Here is an 18,911-nt window from a genome sequence, read left to right as displayed (position 1 = left end):
GCTGTGTAAATCTAGAGCCAGAAACCCCAGACCCCTAGACCGTTTCTGTTAAAAGTTAGATCCATCTATTATTTTATTACATCTTCAAAGGAGGCTTCTGTTCACTGATTGAAAACCTAATCACACAGTTTGAACAGTTATTCACAGATATTAAAAACATATAGTCTCAAAGAAAGTCTTTGCTGTGTTGATGCCTGAAAGGTCTGGGCTCAAAGGTAGCCGGATGTGAGGAGGTGACACGTGACACACTGGTGCTCCATGCATCCCTCAGTTTTCCAAGGGAGTCACCTCACCTCCTTCAGGGGTGGGTGTTGGCTAAAAGGGAGCATTTGCATGGACCCGTGCCCGAGGAAGCGCCGGCCTCTGCGACGCTGTCCCTGCGTGTTACAGCCTGGCATGTTCAGAAGCTCCTTCAGACCAGGGCTGCCTCTGTGCAGGACATGGTGTGGCTGCAGGTCACCTCTCCTTGGCTTTGCCCCTGTTCCTGGGGAGAATGAGCCCAAAGGTTTGGGTTTTCAGGGCACGCTCCAGCCTGGCTCTGGTTGCAGAGCTGTCCGTGGGCAGGAGGTGTGTGGTGAGCTCTGGCGCGTGTGGCTGTGACCAGTCCGTCTTCTGTTAGATCGCTGTCTGGGTTTTGAGCTGGAGGAGGTCTCTTCTCTCCACGTTTGCAGCATGGTCAGAGCCTGGGCAGCAGAACTGTGTGCAGTGGTGTGACACCAGAGGAGGTGTGTGAAGGGGGGGCTGCGATCAGGCCTTGCTGTGCCAGACCGGTGTCGATCAGGGCTCAGGGAGGGAGCAGAGAGGGGTCACAGGGAGAGCTCGGTGTCTGCTTTAGGAGGGTTTCTGACACACAAAAACATCCTGAAGGCTCCCTGTTCCACTGTTGATTCCTCAGGAGTGGTCAGCTGGTGTGGTTGTGCTGCAAGTGGTTGGACTTGATGATCTTGGAGGTCTTTTCCAAGATAAATGATTCTGTGAATTACAGCATTCATGGGGCTTGTGCCTCATGCAGTTTGAATAAGCTGCTGGGCTATTTCTGTGCATGCCAGGTGACATGAACAGGGGTCTTAGTAAGCTGAGGGGAGCACACTGACACCCTGCCCCTCGGAGCCCTCTCCCAGGCGTCGCTGGGCACACAGAGCAGGTCGTGGCCTGAGGTCGTCGTCTTCTGACATCTTCCTCTGTTGCTGTTGTCTGTAGTGGAGCCCAGACAAGAGCTCCAGCACTGCTGGTGATCGTGTTCATTTGCACACATTTACCTTGTCAAAGGCAAGTGGTTCAACTGCCTCCTGCCTTTAAGAAGGATTTTGCCTTTCAGTAACACAAACCCAGGTTTGTGGCTGATGTGTGACATAAGAGGCACCAGCCAAGAGCCCTTTTCTCCTATTCAGTGAAGCTCTTTGAATAACTGCAGTGGTTTGGCCTTTTTGATGCTCGTTGAACCCTTTGTTGAACAAAGCAGTGTTTGAAATGGCCCATCTTCCACAAGTGGCTGCTGAGCAGATTAATTACTGCTGTGGGAAGTACCAGGTTTGATAATGGAGTTTTGCTGCATTAATTTGTACCTTGAGGTTGGACATTTGTGATAAATGAGTTCAGAAATGTGAAAGAGCATGGGGGCAGAACAACCTCCCAACAGCACCTGGTACCTTTAGTCCTTAATCAGAAGCCCCCAGATGATGAAGAGGAGCTTTGGGGGTGTCTTGTGCCCTACCAGTTGTACATTGAAAAACTCCCTGGCTGTGGCAGGTTTTGTGCCTCATTTGTTCGGGAGGAGCATCACGTTACACAGGATTGCAGAAGTGCTTGGTGCAGTTCCAAAGCACCCTGATTCCCTTTCTTTTGTGGAACCACCCAGAGTTTGTCCCCACATCTGCTAGGATCCATATTTTTACAGTGCAGGAGCTGCAGTGATACTCCTTCAGTATGTTTTACGTAATTCCCATTTCAAAATGGCTCTGTTGGAAGCAATCTCCAGTAAAACTTAACATTTCTGGCAGAGCTGCTGATTTATCATTGTCTAAGTGCTTGGGATGGCATGTTTGAAATACACCTGTAAGGGCTGAATTCTTCCACACCTTCGCTGTGGTGTCTCAGTTATGCAGTTTCTGACTGCCAAGAGGCACTTTAGGCCAGTGGGGTTCAGTTCTGCCCCGCTATAGCAGCACCTGGAGCGCTGCCAGATCGTGTAGGCAGAGTCATCCCATCTCTCTGTTGGGAAAAGCTGCCCGGAGAAATGTGTTCTGTGACCAGCCCAGAGCAGTGTTGGGCCGGAGGGACTCCTGGTGTCCCAGCAGGGCGTGCTGGTGGCCAGTGGTGCCGTCAGCGGGTGTTGGCGTTTGCCCTGCAGCGTGTTACCCCATGTGAGCTTAAAGTGGGATATAACAGGGAATGTTTTTGTCCTAGTTGTTGAATGTTGGACCGAGGAGATCTCAGCCGGGCCAGAGGAGGGAGCCCAGGAAGATCATCACTGTGTGTGTGAAGGAGGATGTGCACCTGAAGAAGGCGGAGAACGCCTGGAAGCCGAGCCTGAAGAGGGAAAACCAAACGGAGGACCCCGAAAACGTCAAAACCCAGGTGAGAGCGAAAGCAGGCCTGAGGGTGCAGCAGCTGCACCAGGTAATGGTAATTTGCCTTCCCTCTTGTGTCACGGTGAAAAAGGGCAGTGAAGTTCAGTTGGAATCCCAGCTTTCCCCTACCTTGATGGTATTTTTTGTATGTTTATTCTTGACCTGGAGTTTAAATGCTAGTCCTATATATTAAGCAGAGAACACCAGACAACGTCCTACCTCTCTTCCAAGATTGCTTTTCTACTGCTGTTTTACTGGAATATTTCTGTCTCCGTTCTAAAGCAAGCAGCCCTACATTCCCAGCATAGAACTTGCTTTTCATCCCCTTTTAGACCACATTTCTGCACTGAATCCTCACCAAGACTGAGGTTCCTCTGTGAAATCCCTCAGTTGGTCCTGCCCAGCCCAACAGTGCTGTCTGAAGCTCCCTCTGTCCTTCTCCCTCTCCTCTCCTCCGTGGGACAGCTGCTCTGGGAGGAGGTGCTTGTCTGGTGATCAAGCTTGTAATTTGTAGGATAAGTTGGGATGGTCTTGAAGGACACTGGAATTCTGGTTTTGGAGCTAATGGTGGCATTGCTGGCCTCATTGTCATCCTGGATAGGAAAAAATAAAGTGCCTTAAAGTGAATTTTAGGAGGGGTTGGTTACGTCTGGCTGAAGGAGACAGAGGCCACTCCCTGTTAATTTGTATCTCATGGATTAAACTGATATAAAGAAGAGTTTTTCTGACCGGAAGGGCTTTGTGCCTGTGTTGCACTTGACAAAAGCACTTGGGCATTTCCAGAACTCCTGCCCTGCAGCCTTGGTCTTTGGTAGCCAAGTGAGAAGTGGGGTTGGGCTGTGCAGAAACGTGGAGTGTCACTCAGCTTCCCAGACATTCCTACAGGATGTCTCCATTCCCCTGTAAGAAGCATCCTGGCTTGTTCCTGAAATCCCCCTGCACCCCTTGTGCCTGAACTTCAATGCTCTGTCATTCAGGAGCTGTTCCGCAAGGTACGAAGCATCTTGAACAAGCTGACGCCCCAGATGTTCAACCAGCTCATGAAGCAGGTGACAGACCTGACGGTGGACACAGAGGAGAGGCTGAAGGGAGTCATCGACCTGGTCTTCGAGAAGGCCATCGACGAGCCCAGCTTCTCGGTGGCGTACGCCAACATGTGCCGGTGCCTGGTGACGGTAAGAGCTGCCCACAGCTCGGGAACTCCTCTGGGCAGTGTTCAGCACAGCACCCCACGGGCTGGTGGGCAGTGACAGAACCCGGGGAGAGCAGAGTTAAGTGTTTGTTCTGAGTGTAAGTGAGAATAGTTAATGTGGAGTATTTGTTGGCCATGCCCGAGGCGGAGGGATTTGAGGGAGCAGTTGTTGTTGGGAGTTGAGTACTCTGCTCCACCTGGTCACGAGATGCGATTTGGGAAGTTCAGAAAATCACGGAAGCATGGAATGGTATAGGTGGGAAAGGGAACTTAAAGCTCTTCTCATTGCACTCCCTGCCATGGGCAGGGACACCTTCCACTGTCCCAGGCTGCTCCAAGCCCCATCCAGCCTGGCCTTGGGCACTTCCAGGGATCCAGGGGCAGCCACAGCTTCTCTGGGCACCCTGTGCCAGGGCCTCCCCACCCTTCTGTGTCTGTCATTTCCAAGGGAGCCCAAGATGAGCCGGACTTTGCACAGATCATTCTCAGATGGTGAATTTGGGACAAAATAACCCCCTTTTCCCCAGGTCCTTCATGACATGCAATGAAGGAATACAGCTTAAGCCTGCAGCACAGAACAGGAGCGGTTTTAAGCAGGAGTTGTTTTTAAGGGATCCTGTGGATGGAAAGGTAATCCATCCCCGGGCAGAGGTGGTGTCAGCCAAGTTTGGAGTGTGACTTTATATCTGCAATGTAAAACTCCACTGGAAATCCTGACGTGAGGCTTCACTTTCACAGCTGTGCGGAGCCACACAGCTCAACATGAAGAGCAAAATAGTTATGGCTGACCCCTCCTCTGTGGAGTTTATCCCTATTTCTGCTGATGTTTTTCTTCCTTCTCACTCCAGCTGAAAGTGCCCATGGCAGACAAACCTGGGAGCACAGTAAATTTCCGTAAGTTGCTGTTAAATCGCTGCCAGAAGGAATTTGAAAAGGACAAGGCTGACGACGATGTCTTTGAAAAGAAGCAGAAAGAACTCGAAGCTGCCACCACTGTAAGTGGTGTTTTTCTCCATAAGTTCTTAGAGTTCCCTCAGAAAATTATTTCCTTTTGAGACAGCAGTTGATCTGGGGGGATTCCGGAGTTGAGACTTTCATTCTGTCACTGTGCCTGAGGATAACAAAAAATATTTGCCTTGACAGTGGGTTTATACCAGCATCTTTCAGGGCTTTAGGAGGAAAAGAGTGAACAGTGTCTATGAACATAAAACTGGATCTTTCAAAGAGTTCTGTGCACTGGGAACATGGTTTCGCAGACCTGTTTTCCTGTTTTACAGCCAGAGGAGAAGACGCGGCTCCACGATGAGCTGGAAGAGGCCAAGGACAAAGCCCGGCGGAGATCCATTGGGAATATAAAATTCATCGGTGAGCTTTTCAAGCTGAAGATGCTGACGGAGGCCATCATGCACGACTGCGTGGTGAAGCTGCTGAAAAACCACGACGAGGAGTCCCTCGAGTGCCTTTGCCGCCTGCTCACAACCATTGGCAAGGACCTGGACTTTGAGAAGGCAAAGGTGGGGCAGGAATGGGAGCGAGGGATGAGGCTCTCTGGGCAGGGCTGGAAAAATGGGTGTGGGGTGTTTTTATTTGAAGATTTGTTTTTTCTTCAGGAATTTCCATATGGCATGAGGAAATCATCCACTCCTCTGTGGATGTTTCGTCATGACCTGGCCTCGCTCCCTGCTCTGTAATAGAGTCTGTGTCATTTTCAACAGTGTTCTCCAGTTGTTGTTTCCAAAGATTTTATCCAAACACACAGCCCAGAAATGCTCAACATTTACTTTTTCGAAGTTGAATGTCCCTCTCTCTCTGTAGTTCCCAAAACATGAATATTTCCGGTTGAAGGTTTATGTTACCTACAGAAGCCACCATTTAATGTGTTGTTCAGGTGAAATCTAAAACGCCCTCATTAACCAGTCCAAACTCCTGCCTGAGCCTCGGGGGTGCCTTTATTTTGTGTCATCCCTTGTCTCCAGTTGTGCTGGGATGTGGCAGCTGTTCTGCCACCACAGCAATCCTGCATCCTCCTCCCCGTTTTTCAGCAAATGTATCTGTAGCACGGAGCACAGAGCACTCCAAGAGCTTCTCTTGGCACAGACAATCTGCTGCTCCTTCACAAAAATCAGGCTTGGGATGCAAAACTCGAGGGTTTTGCCAGGAATCAGTGGGACTCGGCTCTGGAAACAAACGGAGCTAATTGTGTTCAGCTGCCCAGGGCAGGGAGTTCCCTCTCCACACGCTGGATCTCAGGAATCAATCCTGAGCCTTAAGGGGAAGGAATTTCCCAGATTGTTCTGTGAGCATTGACCAAAACAACGTGGTTTTATCAGCAATCCCCAGGCTAAACATCCCATGCTGTGAACGCAGCACCAGGCATGGCACCAGCATGGGATTCAGTTTCTCCGTGTGCTTTGGGAAGAAAACCAGGTCTGAATTCCAAGCTGAGGTCAGGCTGGATGAGGCCTGGATGCTGTTTTGGTCTTTTTGAGCACTGTAAAAGCCAACATTTTGGGGCTCTGCTGGTCCTGCATCCTCGAGCGGGGCATGGTGGGGCACGGAGCAAGGGAGCAATTCCAGATGCCTCTGTCCTGTCTTTGGGTTTGGTTATTTCTATCAAGACTGAGAGAATCCTTCTTAATGGGGTAGACATTTTATTGTGTGTTTTTATTGAAGCTGAACTGTTAGTCATAGTTCAATTAAAACTTCTGAAATAAGTCCATTGGTAATATTTCCCCATGATCCCTACATTTGGAAACATTTGCTCCCAGAGCTGGAACTTTCCAAGGCAAGGCCAGACACAAACTTTAATGGGCTTTTTCTTGTTTGTTTAACTACAAGAACAAGGGTTTAGCTGTTATTTAGTGCAGAGACAGGGAAACACTATAGAAAAGTGCTCTGAAACTCTTGGTTTGAAACAACCAGAGGCCCTATTTTGAGAAAAAGGCTTTTTAGAGCTTGGTGAGCCAAATTTAAACCTAACAGGAGCTTCTCTGCTTTCATGTCTTAGTGTGAACCTATTGGGATTCTACTACATCATGATTTTTCTGGATGAGGAGGAGTTTGTGGGGTTTTTTCCCACTCCGAGTCCATTAAACTGTTCTTGTAGAGAGACCCAGAGCTGCTGCTCAGCCTGGCCTGGCTCAGACAGCTTGGGGGGTAAACCGTGCAGTGATGTGTCTTAGGCTGGTTTTGTACCCATTTTGTTTCCTGAGCCGGTTTTTCTTGGGCTGAGGTGAGCACACAAGCTGATTTGAGGAGGGGGAGCTCAGAATGAGATATATTTTCAATGGATGTCATGTTTATTATGTAAGTGCAGAGGGCATTCATTGTTTGAATAATTGAAAACCCAGAGAAAGTGCGTGCCTGCACACTTGCGCCTCATTTCCTGCACATGCTGCCCTCCAATCCATCCTGGAGGAGTGTACAAGACCCAGCACTCAGCTCTCTGGGGAGCAGCCCTGTGTCCCCTGATGTTTCCAGCACGGGAATGCAGGAGCAGCTGGGTGCCCCTCAAGGGAGTATTTTCATTTTTCTCCACAACACTGATGATGCTGTTTTTCTTGTCTAGCCCCGCATGGACCAGTATTTTAATCAGATGGAGAAGATTGTGAAAGAGAGGAAAACCTCCTCAAGGATTCGATTCATGCTTCAGGATGTAATAGACCTAAGGCTGGTAGGTCACAACTCCAGTGAGGAAAAGCATGAAATCATGGAAGCTCAGACTGGTTTGGGTTAGAAGGGACCTTAAGGATCATCTCATTCCACCCCCTGCCACGGACAGGGATACCTCCCACTGTCCCAGGCTGCTCCAAGCCCCATCCAGCCTGGCCTTGGACACTTCCAGGGATCCAGGGGCAGCCACAGCTTCTCTGGGCACCCTGTGCCAGGGCCTGCCCACCCTCACAGGGAAGAATTTCTTCCCAATGTCCCATCTAACCCTGCCCTCTGGCAGTGGGAAGCCATTCCCCCTTGTCCAAAGTCCCTCTCCAGCTCTCCTGGAGCCCCTTTAGGCCCTGGAAGGGGCTCTGAGCTCTCCCTCAGCCTTCCCTTCTCCAGGTGAACATGCCCAGCTCTCCTGCCAGTCTGTCATGTTCCCTTCCATATCCAGACTGGATAAGCTCTCATGCAAGAGCAGGGATTCACAGCTGAAGTAGGATGTTGGGGGGAGATCTGTTCCCCTTCTCCCCAAAGTCTGGCTGTTCAAAGCCAGGAGATGTCTCCACATTGTCCTGGTGCCATGGTCAGTACTTGTGTGGTGCACACGGCCCCCACGCTGTGCAGGTGAAGACGTGACCACGGGTGGAACAAACCTTCCCAGCACCTGTGATTTTTCCCCCAGGGGACCTGTTTTGGGTTGTGTGGAGGCTGAAGTCACCGTTTTGGCTGCAGGTAGATAATTGCCCCAAGAGCTGTAATGAGGCTGCAGCAAGATAAGGGACAGCATGGTCATTCCAGGGCTGGAAGGGTCTGAGCAGTGCATGGCTGAAAAGACACATCGAGCAGGGAAAGTGTTTTTGGAGTGACAGCTGCCCCTCTCTGCAGGATTCCTGTCTCAGCCATCACCATTCCTGGATTGGCAAAGCACTGTCTCCACTTAAAATCAGTCACTTTTTGCTTTTTTTATTTTCAAGGTTTCATTTTTTCCCCTCAGGCTTGATGGAAAGGCTCCCACCAAGAGTGTCAGTCATAGAGTGACAGCAGCTCTTCTCTTTCCTCTGAACCTTGAATGAGTGGGAAGCTGGGAATGTGCAGGCTGGGGGTTGACATGTCTTGAGCTCAGTCAGGTCTCACTGCATTCTCTACCTGAGCACAGGGCTTTGCTCTCTGGTGCTGGGATAACCATGTCCATAACATGTCCCAGCTCCACAGGATTTTCTCCGGCCCCTCTAAGGCATGGCAAGGGTGGGAGGATGAGGCCTCGTTCCCAATGTTCAAATTCCCCACGTTTGATGCTCCCCTGGAAGTTTCCCTGAGCACGTGTTTGGTTTTTTTTGCTTCTTCCCCAGTGCAACTGGGTGTCACGGAGAGCAGACCAGGGCCCCAAGACCATCGAGCAGATCCATAAAGAAGCCAAGATTGAAGAGCAGGAAGAACAGAGGAAGGTGCAACAACTCATGACCAAAGACAAGAGGAGACCAGGTAAAGTGAAAGCCAAGTTGGCTGCTCCTTTCACTCATTTCACACCCTGTGGCCTTAGAGGGAATCCCACATAAAAGGAAAAAATCTGGTGTTGTTTTTTTTTCCCAAGTGTAATGAGCAAAGGGAATTGGGGCCTGATTGTGGCAGAGGCTGGAAAAGGAACAGATTTGCCATGGATTGGCTGTGGGGATTTTCAGGGGCAAATCCCATGGGTGAAAACAGCCAACCACAGGCCAACAGTGCTTAAGTTTTCCATTCATTCAAACCATGTTTGATTTTGTGACAGGCTGCCAGAAATCTGTTCTAACAAGTTACTACTTGGGAGTCAGATTTGCCATCCATTCTCATAACACTGCAGAGTCTCATTTCAAGAGAAAAACATCTCATTTCAGGAGTAACCGTGTTGTCTTCAGCTGTTACAGTCGTGAGGTGCTGACTCTGCATGAGGGAGTGTCTTGGCTTAAACTGCTCCTGGCCCTCAGGGCACTACCTGAAGATGAATTTGGAGTGACTGGGAAAATAAAGTCTGGAACAGAGCAGGGCAAGGAGAAAGTAATTTTGGGGATTCTTTAATACTAAGGATTGTCAAATGAAAGTGCTTTGAAAACAGGGCATAAAGAAAATAATGTAGACTTTAATTATCCTGAAAGTGACACCAGGAAAAGGTGAGGAACCTGGCCTGAGGGGCTCCGTGTCAGACCTGCCAAGCACTGCAGGAATGTGTGGGGTGAGTGAGGCTCTGGTCAGGGAAGGCATCTCACCTGCTCCTTCCGTGAGCTCGTGAACGTGCAGCATCTGCAGGAATGCAGAGGAATCCAGCCAGGAACCATCCCTTCCAAAAGCAGCCCTTGAAAGGAGAGAAAGCTTTTGTGTCAAGGCTGTTTTGTGGGAACACAGGCAGGCAGGCTGGTTGTGTCATGTCAGTGGGACAGACGTTGCTGAGCAGGGCCCTGCCGGCGGAGCAGCGGGATGAGCTGAGGAGGGTTCTGTTTGTCACCCTCAGGTGTCCCACGGGTCGACGAAGGCGGCTGGAACACTGTGCAGGGGGCAAAGAACAGCAGAGTGCTGGACCCCACCAAGTTCCTTAAAATCACCAAGGTAGGTGCCACCACAAGGCTCCTTCAGGGCAATAAAATATCTGTCAGTCCAGGAAGGACTGGGACGGTGTGTACAGGTCGCAACTTGGGGTCGGGACATTTTAAATCCTCAGAGTTAGTACTGTGTGTAGATAAAGCTCCATTATCTTCTGGATGTTCCTTTTGTCCTGAGGGAAGGGAGTGTGCAGACTTTCTTTCTTAGGTTCACAGTGTCCTTTTAGTAATTCAGAAGCTCTCGTAGTCAGAAAATCTACATTTTATTCAGTGATGAAAATGTGAGTCAGGGTACTGTGTGACATGGAGAGGCAGCACAGCACCCACGTTTGATGGGTCTCAAACACATCACTTGGGGGTCTCAAACACCTGCTGGAAATCCTTGGCTGCCTCAAGTTCTTAAGACCCTATTCTGATGCTGCTCCTCAATAAAACAGGGAGGCCACGTCCACTTTGATGTGTCACAAACAGCAACACTCCAGACTCGGGAGGCTGCAGTAGAATGGGAAGAGCTGTGTCTGCTTTTGGAGGTTTCTTGATTTGGTGGCATGGTTGCATCCCCCAGTACGTGATAAACTTTTGTATTCATCCTCCAGATGAGCAGCTTCCTGTTATTTCACCGTTAGACTGGTGGATTTGGGACAGTTTTCCCGGCTGCAGGTTGGGCAAGTTGGGAGATTTCTCCTTTTTTAAGCTTCAGAACAGCTCTGGGTTTTCTTGCCAAGGAAAAGTCTGGCCTTTGCATTAATCAGTGATTCCTAAATATTCCCTTGTCCCACTTAATGTCACTCACCCTGAATTTTTACACTCAGTGCCTGGATTCTTGGAGAGCTGTAAGGCAGGAGCTGGACAGACTGCAGCCCTTCTGCAGATCCAATCAGTTTGTTCCTTCAGAAAGTCATAAAACAGTCTCCAAAACTTCATTAGCAGGAGAGGTTCAGCCTCCTCCTGCCTGGGCTTATGGCTCACCTGGGAAAAGCCCTTCTCCTCTGTTCCATACAAATGGAGCTGGTTCCACAGCAGCTGCTTTGGAAGGAGAGAGGAGCTCACCAGAGATCTGCGAGGTCACAGCCTCCTTGTCAATAAATTCTCCCACTGAACATTGTAAAATCAATGTTCTCTTCTTGCCAGACACCACTTCTTCCCTCCAAGTTCTGCGACCTGTTGTCGTCCTTTGCCCTCTGGATTGTTGGGTGCCCTGCAGATCCCCGCAAAGCCATGACTGGAGGGTTGATGGACAGTGGAGCTGTTCACACATCACAAACGGACTGAACATCTTTCAAGTACAGATACACTGAGCTTTTCCACCTTCCTGAGCTTCAAATTCCCGATAAAAAGAAGCTCCTGCTCACTGTGAATGTCTCTCACTGGCATTTGGAAGAGGCTCTTCGTGATGCCCTTTGTTGTTTGTGTCCTCGGTCTTGGGCCACGGTTTGGTCTTCCAGAAATGTCTTAAAGTGTATTTTGGTGTTCACAAGACTGGGATTGTTGCCAAAAAAATCTCCCATTTATTATTAAATGGTATGATTTGCCCTTGTAATGGTACATCCTGGTGTGTTTTACAGCCCACAATAGATGAGAAGATTCAGCTCGTGCCTAAAGCCCAGTTGGGCAGCTGGGGGAAGGGCAGCAGTGGTGGAGCCAAGGCAAGCGAGATGGGTAAGTCAGGAGGGACCCTCACCCTCGGCTTTGCTGCCAAAGAGCAGGTTTGGGTGGGTTCACAGAACCTTGGAACGTCCTCAGCCGGGAGGGACCCACAAGGATCATCCAGTCCAGCCCCTGGCCCTGCACAGACACCCCAACAACCCCACCCTGGGCACCCCTGGCAGCCTCGGGGCCGTGCCCATTCCCTGGGGAGCCTGGGCAGTGCCCAGCACCCTCTGGGGGAAGAACCTTTCCCTGAGATCCAACCTAAACCCCCCTGGCACAGCTCCAGCTGCTCCCTCAGTCCTGTCCTGGTCACAGAGCAGGGATCAGAGCTGCCCCTTGGGAGGAGCTGCAGCCCCCAATGAGGGCTCCCCTCAGTCTCCTCTCCTCCCCTCTCTGTGTGACCTCCTGACAAGAAGGGTTGAAGTGGGGCAGGACCAGCCTTTTCCCTGCACTTCTCTCCCCATCGCTCTGAAACAGCTCTGGCTGAACTGCTCAGTGATGCCAAGGTAGCAGCAGCTCCTGACCTTGTCACTCTGCTCTGTGTTGTCTCCACGATCTCCAGACTCCTTGCGACCAAGTGCCACAAGTCTGAACAGATTTTCTGCCCTGCAGCCTCCAGTCTCCCCAGTATCTGCCTCATCTGCATCTTCAGAACTAGAATCTCGCAGGGCCTTAACGAGGTGAGTGTCGCTCCATTTCTCTTCCCTGCTGCACTTTGCACCCCCTGCTCTGGGTACCAGCACTCAGAAAGAAGAGAATTCCTTGCCTTTCCAGGAATTCCCCTCTGAGTTAGCTTCAAACACACCTGTATTTTATAATACCATAGGGGAGACAGGTGGAATTCATTTTTAAAGCCATTTTGATTAATGTTTTTACCCTTCAGCTAAGGGTAGTTGTGTTTAACAGATCAAAAACTCTTCAGATAAAAAGTAGTAATAAATAGGTTGGATTTAATAGCTGTGAATTCAGCCAGGTCAGTAGGTTTATTTATCCAGAAAAACACACCTAAAACCTGGCAGAAATGCAGCATAAAGCAGTGTCTGACCCTTCCCAGCAGGTGTTACCTGCCCATGCTCCCGCATGCCACAAAATGCTGCAGAGCCTCTCTCTCACTCCAATTCCTTCAGGGCTGCAGCCACTCCAGCTTGGAGCATGAAACATGTATTAACCCTCAATAATTTATTAACTCTAGACATGGTTTATAAATGTACAGTTCATTTAAAAGGTCACTGGATCTTCCTTCCAGTGCACACGAGCTGCTGAAGTGTTTTCCTGGGTTGTTCCTCTAATGTTTTCCTTCCTATTTCAAGAAAAGCTTGGGCTTACCTGGAAATGACTCCATTTTGGTATTATTTTGCCCATCTTACTTGTTAACACAATAGTTAATAGGACAGATCATTGTCACCTGTTGCTGGAAGCGTTCACTGTTTGGGAGGTATTTTTCAATAAATGGGTAAAAAATACAACTCTCATGGGATCACAGAATGGTTTGGGTTGGAGAGACTTTAAAGATCACCCAGTCCCACCCCCCGTCATGGGCAGAGACACCTTCCACTATCCCAGGGTGCTCCAAGCCCCGTCCAACCCAGCCTTGGACACTTCCAGGGATGGGGCAGCCACAGCTGCTCTGGGCACCTTGTGCCAGGGCCTGCCTACCCTCACAGGGAGGAATTTCTTTGCCACATCTAATCTAAAGCTCTCACACCATTTCAAAGTGAAACAGAGTCCTTGTGTTATAAAATTCACAATTCCATTTATAAAATGGGTGCTGCAGAGCACTGCTTTCCCATGTGTTCTCTAGCAAGCATTGGCTCTGCCTGTCCACTCTGGGTATTTGTGTTTGCGCATCCCTGAAATTGAGTTAATTTTGATTGTAGGTACAGCTGTAAGAAATGGAGTCAGCAATTCTGTGGGGTTTGGGGGTGGTTTTTTCCTGCAGTGAAGCCCTCAGGTACCTTCTCTAACCTCTGAGTGTGTTTGTGTTCGGCAGTCGCGGGAGCACAGGCAGGGAGAAGAACGACAAACCTCTGCCACCGTCCCTGTCCCGGCCTAACACCTTCCTCCGGGGCAGCAGCAGCAAGGAGCTGCTGCTGGACAACCAGGCCCAGGAGGAGCAGCGCAGGGAGATGCTGGAGACGGTGAAGCAGCTGACAGGAGGCATGGAGATGGACAGGAACAGCACTGAGGCCGAGAGGAACAAAGCCAAGGAATCTGGTAACGGCTCCTCTGTGCTTGGGGAATGTTGCTGAGTGTGTGGAAAGGCAGGAGGATCTGTCAGGAGCAGTCACACTGTCGGCTGCTGCAGCTGTGATGCACCTCCCAGAGCTGGGTAACAGCTGAGTCAGGCAGGCCTCGGCCTCATCCCTCTCCAGCTCCTCTGTAGGATCCAGCAGAGCTGAAAGGCTGCAGATGCCAGCACAACACCGCCCCATGGCATTGTCTTGCCTGTTTTGGCCTGTCACTGTCCCACTGGCTTCTGGGCACAAAGTCCCCCAAGTCAGTGTCAGTTCTTCAGGAATGCTTTTTCAGTGCCCAGTAAAGCTATGTCTACCCTTTCCAAGCATTCCTCTGGGCCAGGGCAGGGATTTGGGTCTGGGACAGATGGTGCACAGCAGCTTTTTAGCACCATGTCGTTGCCAGCTCTCCTCCTGAGCTGGCCCTGGTGCAGCGGGACAGTGGCACCCACCAAGGTGACTCGACTGTCACCTTGTCAGTCCTGCAGCTCCTACTTTTCCCTCCTGCCAGCCTGGGCTGGTTTGTTAGTGGGAAAATGTGGACTCCCAGGGGTTGTTCCCTGTGGACAGAACCTATATAGTAAGGGCAGCGTTCAGCCCCTTCCCTGGGAAACATCTGGAAACTGCTGCAGTGAGGGAAACACCTTGACTGCCACAGCACAGCAGAGGCCTATCCTGAAGCTTTGGGACATTGTAGACAATCCACAGGGACCAGAGTTTTGGGATGTGATCAGGAGATTGCCTTGGGCTGCTGCCCATTGCAGTCAGCGTATTTTAACTGCAACAGCTCCCATTTAATTATTTAATGGTTGCGGAGAGCTTTTAAGGTATTCGACCTGTGCCACTGCCAGCTGTGATCCTGCAAGGTCAAGTTACAGAGATACTGGGAGTTCCTATGGGGGAAAAGTAGCCAGGAAGGAATCATAGAATCCCAGAATGGTTTGAGTTGGAAGGAGCCTTAAACTCATCCAGTTCCAACCCCCTGCCATGGACAGGGACACATTCCACCTATCCCAGGTTGTTCCAAGCCCCATCAAAGAACTACCCTGTGCCTGAGGATGGGACAGGGGACACACCTGCTCTGGTGACTTCTGTTCTCAGAATGTCAGCTCTAAAATGCTGATTTTCCTTTTCCAAACATTTCTTTTTGCTGTATTTCCACCAGCCAAGCCAGAAGCTCCCCCAGTTCCAGTGCAAGAAAAGCCTTCGCTATCAGAAGAGGAAATAGAGAGAAAATGCAAATCTATCATTGATGAGTTCTTACATATTAATGATTTTAAGGTAAGCAAGATGAAAACCTCTCTTAACAGAAAGCTCTGAGGGCATGGAGTGCTTTCTTTCCAGGATCTGTCTCTGTGAGCACCCAGCCCACACAGAGGCAGCGGAAGCAGCGGGGCCAGGCAGAATCCAGGCAGCAGCAGCAGCAGCAGCTCCATGAGCCGTTTCAGGACAGTTGTCTCCCAAGCTTGTTTTCTGCCCTGCTGGTCATAGGAAAAATAGCCCAGCCTGTGTGTTTTAAGTAGTAAGATGGATGTGTATCTGTCATGAATCACTGAGCAGCTCCATAATACCAGCAATTCTGGAAGCAGAAAAGCTAGTGGGAAAATAAACAGAGGTTTTCATTTAGTTATCAAAGCATGTGCTGTTCTGATCTGAAGGCAGATAAAGCAGTACTAAATATTGAACAAACCACTCCAGAGGATTTTTAATAAACATTGGAAATTACTGAGCAGCTGTCATCACTTCCTAGTTAAAAGGTTGAAATTTTGTTTCCCTTGTAAATGGGTTTTTTAGCTTGTCCAGGGAGTTTGCTAGAAGTGTTACATTGGCTATGAAGCTGATTCGTTTGATCTTTCACTGAAATAAATTTTAAAACCTGCCAAGTTTGAAATGGCAGCATTTGGGAGTTGCTGGTTTGGCACCCTAAAAGCAGAGTTGCTGCTTCCATTTCATTGGGCTTCCAATTAATGATTGGAAAGAGGAATAGCCTCATGATGGATTGTTTAGAGTTCACATCTAGTTATTGGGATAAATTATTAAATACTTGGTTTGGAGAGGAAAAACCGTGCTCTGATTGGCAGTGGGCTGGCCTGGGACCCAGGGGCTGGTGAGCCAAGGAGTCGCCACTTCTTTTCCTTCTTGTGATGGACTCCAGAGGCTCCCCCTGGGTGCCTGCAATGAAGGGACCACTTCGGTTCCCTGTTTGCAAATACAGCAGCATATTTCTGTGGCTGGCTGGAAATAGAGCTGAATTGCATTGGACAGGGCAGGGCTGATTAAAAGTATGGAATCAAGGCAGTTTGTTTGCATCAGGAATTACTTGCTACTGGGGAATTCTTGGTGCTCGTCAGGTGCAGTGAAGCTCTGACTAACTCTGCTTAAACTCGTGTTCCTGCAGCCACCCGTGAGCGAGTTCCTGCTGTGTAGAGCAGAGGAATGGCCCTTTGCAGGTGTTTGGTCCTCAGAGTTTGACCTGACCGTGAACTCCAAACTGCTGAGCTGTGACCCTGGTGACAGCAGGGTCGGCCAGCAGGGTTCCCTGTGTGTCCTGGGACACCGAGATCCTTCTGACGAGCTCCAACCCGAGCGCATGGGCTGGGACCACCGCGTTCCTGGCCTGCAGAAAAAAGCAGGGCCTGGGGAAACACATCTGGGGCTGCCAGGTCTTGGTAACTCAAGGCATAAGCAGTCACAGAGCAGGTGCCTGTGGTCAGGAAGGCCACTGAGATCCGTGGGCTGGACCCAGAAGGTCACTGGGAGGTCCTTGTTATGGCAGTGGAGATTTTTGATGTGGGACTTTGAGAGCTACTCTCAGAGTCTCTGAGTGTTTTCTTTGTTTAGGTTGCAAAATGCACAAGCCAGAAAGTAGGGGCTTTAGAAAGGGGAAATCTTCCTCCAAGTGCTCCCCAGCTATTTTCTGGCTCTTGATGGGCTGTGGGTTTGTAACACGGGCATTTGTGGCAGGTCAGATGAGTAACAAATCTAACCTGATACCCTCTTTTTGACTTGGCTTGATGTTTGATGCAGTAATAGGTGTTTCAGTGGCATCCAGAAGACAATTCCTGCCGTTTCACCGAGCAGCCCTGGAATGTGATTGTGTATTTTAAAAGTTGTTACCTGAGTGGTATAAATTCCATTATTGCTATTACTCTTGTTTCTGTTACTATTATGTGGTGAGGTTCCACAGCCTAATTCAGCAGCCTCACTAAATACTCATTTTACCAAGAATCCCCAATGTCACAGTAGGAAATACTCTTGTGCCACGTTTTTGGCTACTTTTCAGTTCCGGGGTGACTGATATGTGTCGTTCCACAGGAGGCCATGCAGTGCGTGGAGGAGCTGAGTGCCCAGAACCTGCTGCCCGTGTTTGTGCGCGTGGGAGTGGAGTCGACGCTGGAGCGGAGTCAGATCACCAGAGATCACATGGGCCAGTTGTTACATCAGCTGGTGCAGTCGGGAAAGCTGAGCAAGCAGGATTTCTTCAAGGGGTTGGTATTCTGCACAGAGAATCCACAGATTCTTTTCCTCAGTGTTTCTTGCGAATGGATGCTGTGCTGCAGAGAAATGTTCTCCCACCTTTTTTTGGTATCCTGCCCTCTCCACACATTCTTTTGTAAGGACCATATCATCTGGGTGTATTTATAAGGACTATTATTACTGTAATATATCTTAAAGTGTTTCAGATGCTTTAGTGAACATAAATATGTTCATATTTATATCAGCTTTTATTTCAAAGTAGATCTGTAGGTGTCTGTTTAAATGTGTGTATTCAGATCCCTGTTCTGTGCTGCATTTCTCCCTGCTTGCCTTTTGCAAATCCCTGAATGTAATTGGAAGAGGAGGAAGTCAGAATCCTTCACACAACATTAGTACCTGGGAGCTCCTGTGCATCCACAGAGCCTCAGCCACTCTCCCACTAGGAAAAAGGCTTCACCCACCCGATGCCATCTCTCAGGACACCTCAGCTGGAGCGGCCGAATCCTCGAGGAGCTGAGGAGGAGAGCATGCAGCAGATGGGTTGGACCTGCCTCAAGAGACCTGAGTTTCAGCTGCTGGCTCATTTCAGCTCCCTGAGTTTTGTGTTCCCAGCCTGGTGTCCAGTCCTCAAACAATCCATGTTCCCAGGGAGGCCCCTGGTGGCACTCAGTCCTCGCCGGAGTGTAGAATAGGAGGAATAACAGGGGTAGCCACAAATGCAGCAGTGAAGGAGCAGATGAACTCTTTGGATCCCGAGTTCCTGAGGAGTTGGCTCTGTCTGGCTGCTTTAATTTGAATCCCTGTCATTGTGGTACCACCGACTGCTCTGACAGGAACTCCCTGCACCCGTGTCTGTCCCTGAACTCCATTTAGCTCACGCGAAAGGTTTAGGCAGCCTGAGCCCAAAACCGTATGGAACAGCTGAAAAAATCTACATAGATCCACAGGGAGAACACTTGTGTCCACACAGCACTGATGGTCAGAGGGACTCATTTGAGGTGATACATATCCAAAATGTATTGGGATTAAAGCTGTTCTGGAGTTTCCTGGCGTTTAGATAAGTGGATCTTGATGAAATATTGGGATCTGTGGTGTGAATGTGGCATAAACAACATGAAACAGCTCCTGAAGATGATGGAAAGGACAAGTGATGTTCAGTGGGTGCTGAGGAGAACACCAGAAACCACCTCACTTACTGACACAGGAGAAATGACCGTGTAATGAGGGATCACAGGATGAGCACTGCTCCCAGCCCACATCTGGGAGATGCAGAACAGGAAAACAATTTCTGGCAGAAAGGCTGGAGGAGCAGTGGGGGATGCAAAGAACAAAGCAAAGGAGGTGGTTTCTGGTTTGAAACACGAGAGAACATGTGCATTTATAGTCACTAAACAGGACACTGGACTTTTCAAGGTTTTTGGGGGGAAACGAACCATGATAGAAACTGGCAGGAGAGCAGAAAAATTACCATCTGCCAGGCATGGGAAGTGAAGCCACCTGCAAGGATTTCATGGAAAGAAGAGTTTTGAGCCATTCTGGAAAGTGTGTCATTGGGGAG

At 49.5% G+C, this 18,911-nt stretch overlaps 1 protein-coding gene across 13 annotated transcripts in view; it reads left to right on the top strand.

Annotated features, from left to right (window-relative positions):
- Window positions 1-18,911, top strand: part of EIF4G3 (eukaryotic translation initiation factor 4 gamma 3) — a 143,144-nt gene that overhangs the window by 112,620 nt on the left and 11,613 nt on the right. For all 13 annotated transcript variants that reach the window (XM_042022168.1, XM_042022166.1, XM_042022164.1 and 10 more), the window contains 12 exons: window positions 2,407-2,577; window positions 3,548-3,745; window positions 4,611-4,757; window positions 5,040-5,276; window positions 7,331-7,435; window positions 8,769-8,901; window positions 9,905-9,999; window positions 11,558-11,651; window positions 12,205-12,322; window positions 13,633-13,856; window positions 15,042-15,157; window positions 17,192-17,364. In XM_042022168.1, the coding sequence (XP_041878102.1) occupies window positions 2,407-2,577; window positions 3,548-3,745; window positions 4,611-4,757; window positions 5,040-5,276; window positions 7,331-7,435; window positions 8,769-8,901; window positions 9,905-9,999; window positions 11,558-11,651; window positions 12,205-12,322; window positions 13,633-13,856; window positions 15,042-15,157; window positions 17,192-17,364 (1,811 nt within the window). The remainder of the gene's footprint in view (window positions 1-2,406; window positions 2,578-3,547; window positions 3,746-4,610; window positions 4,758-5,039; window positions 5,277-7,330; window positions 7,436-8,768; window positions 8,902-9,904; window positions 10,000-11,557; window positions 11,652-12,204; window positions 12,323-13,632; window positions 13,857-15,041; window positions 15,158-17,191; window positions 17,365-18,911) is intronic.

Source organism: Corvus kubaryi, unplaced genomic scaffold (assembly GCF_017639235.1).
Source record: "Corvus kubaryi isolate FWS band 111438036 unplaced genomic scaffold, C.kubaryi_AGA036_p1.0 37189, whole genome shotgun sequence".
NCBI classification, from domain to species: domain Eukaryota; kingdom Metazoa; phylum Chordata; class Aves; order Passeriformes; family Corvidae; genus Corvus; species Corvus kubaryi.
This window is presented reverse-complemented; position numbering and strand designations above follow the sequence as displayed.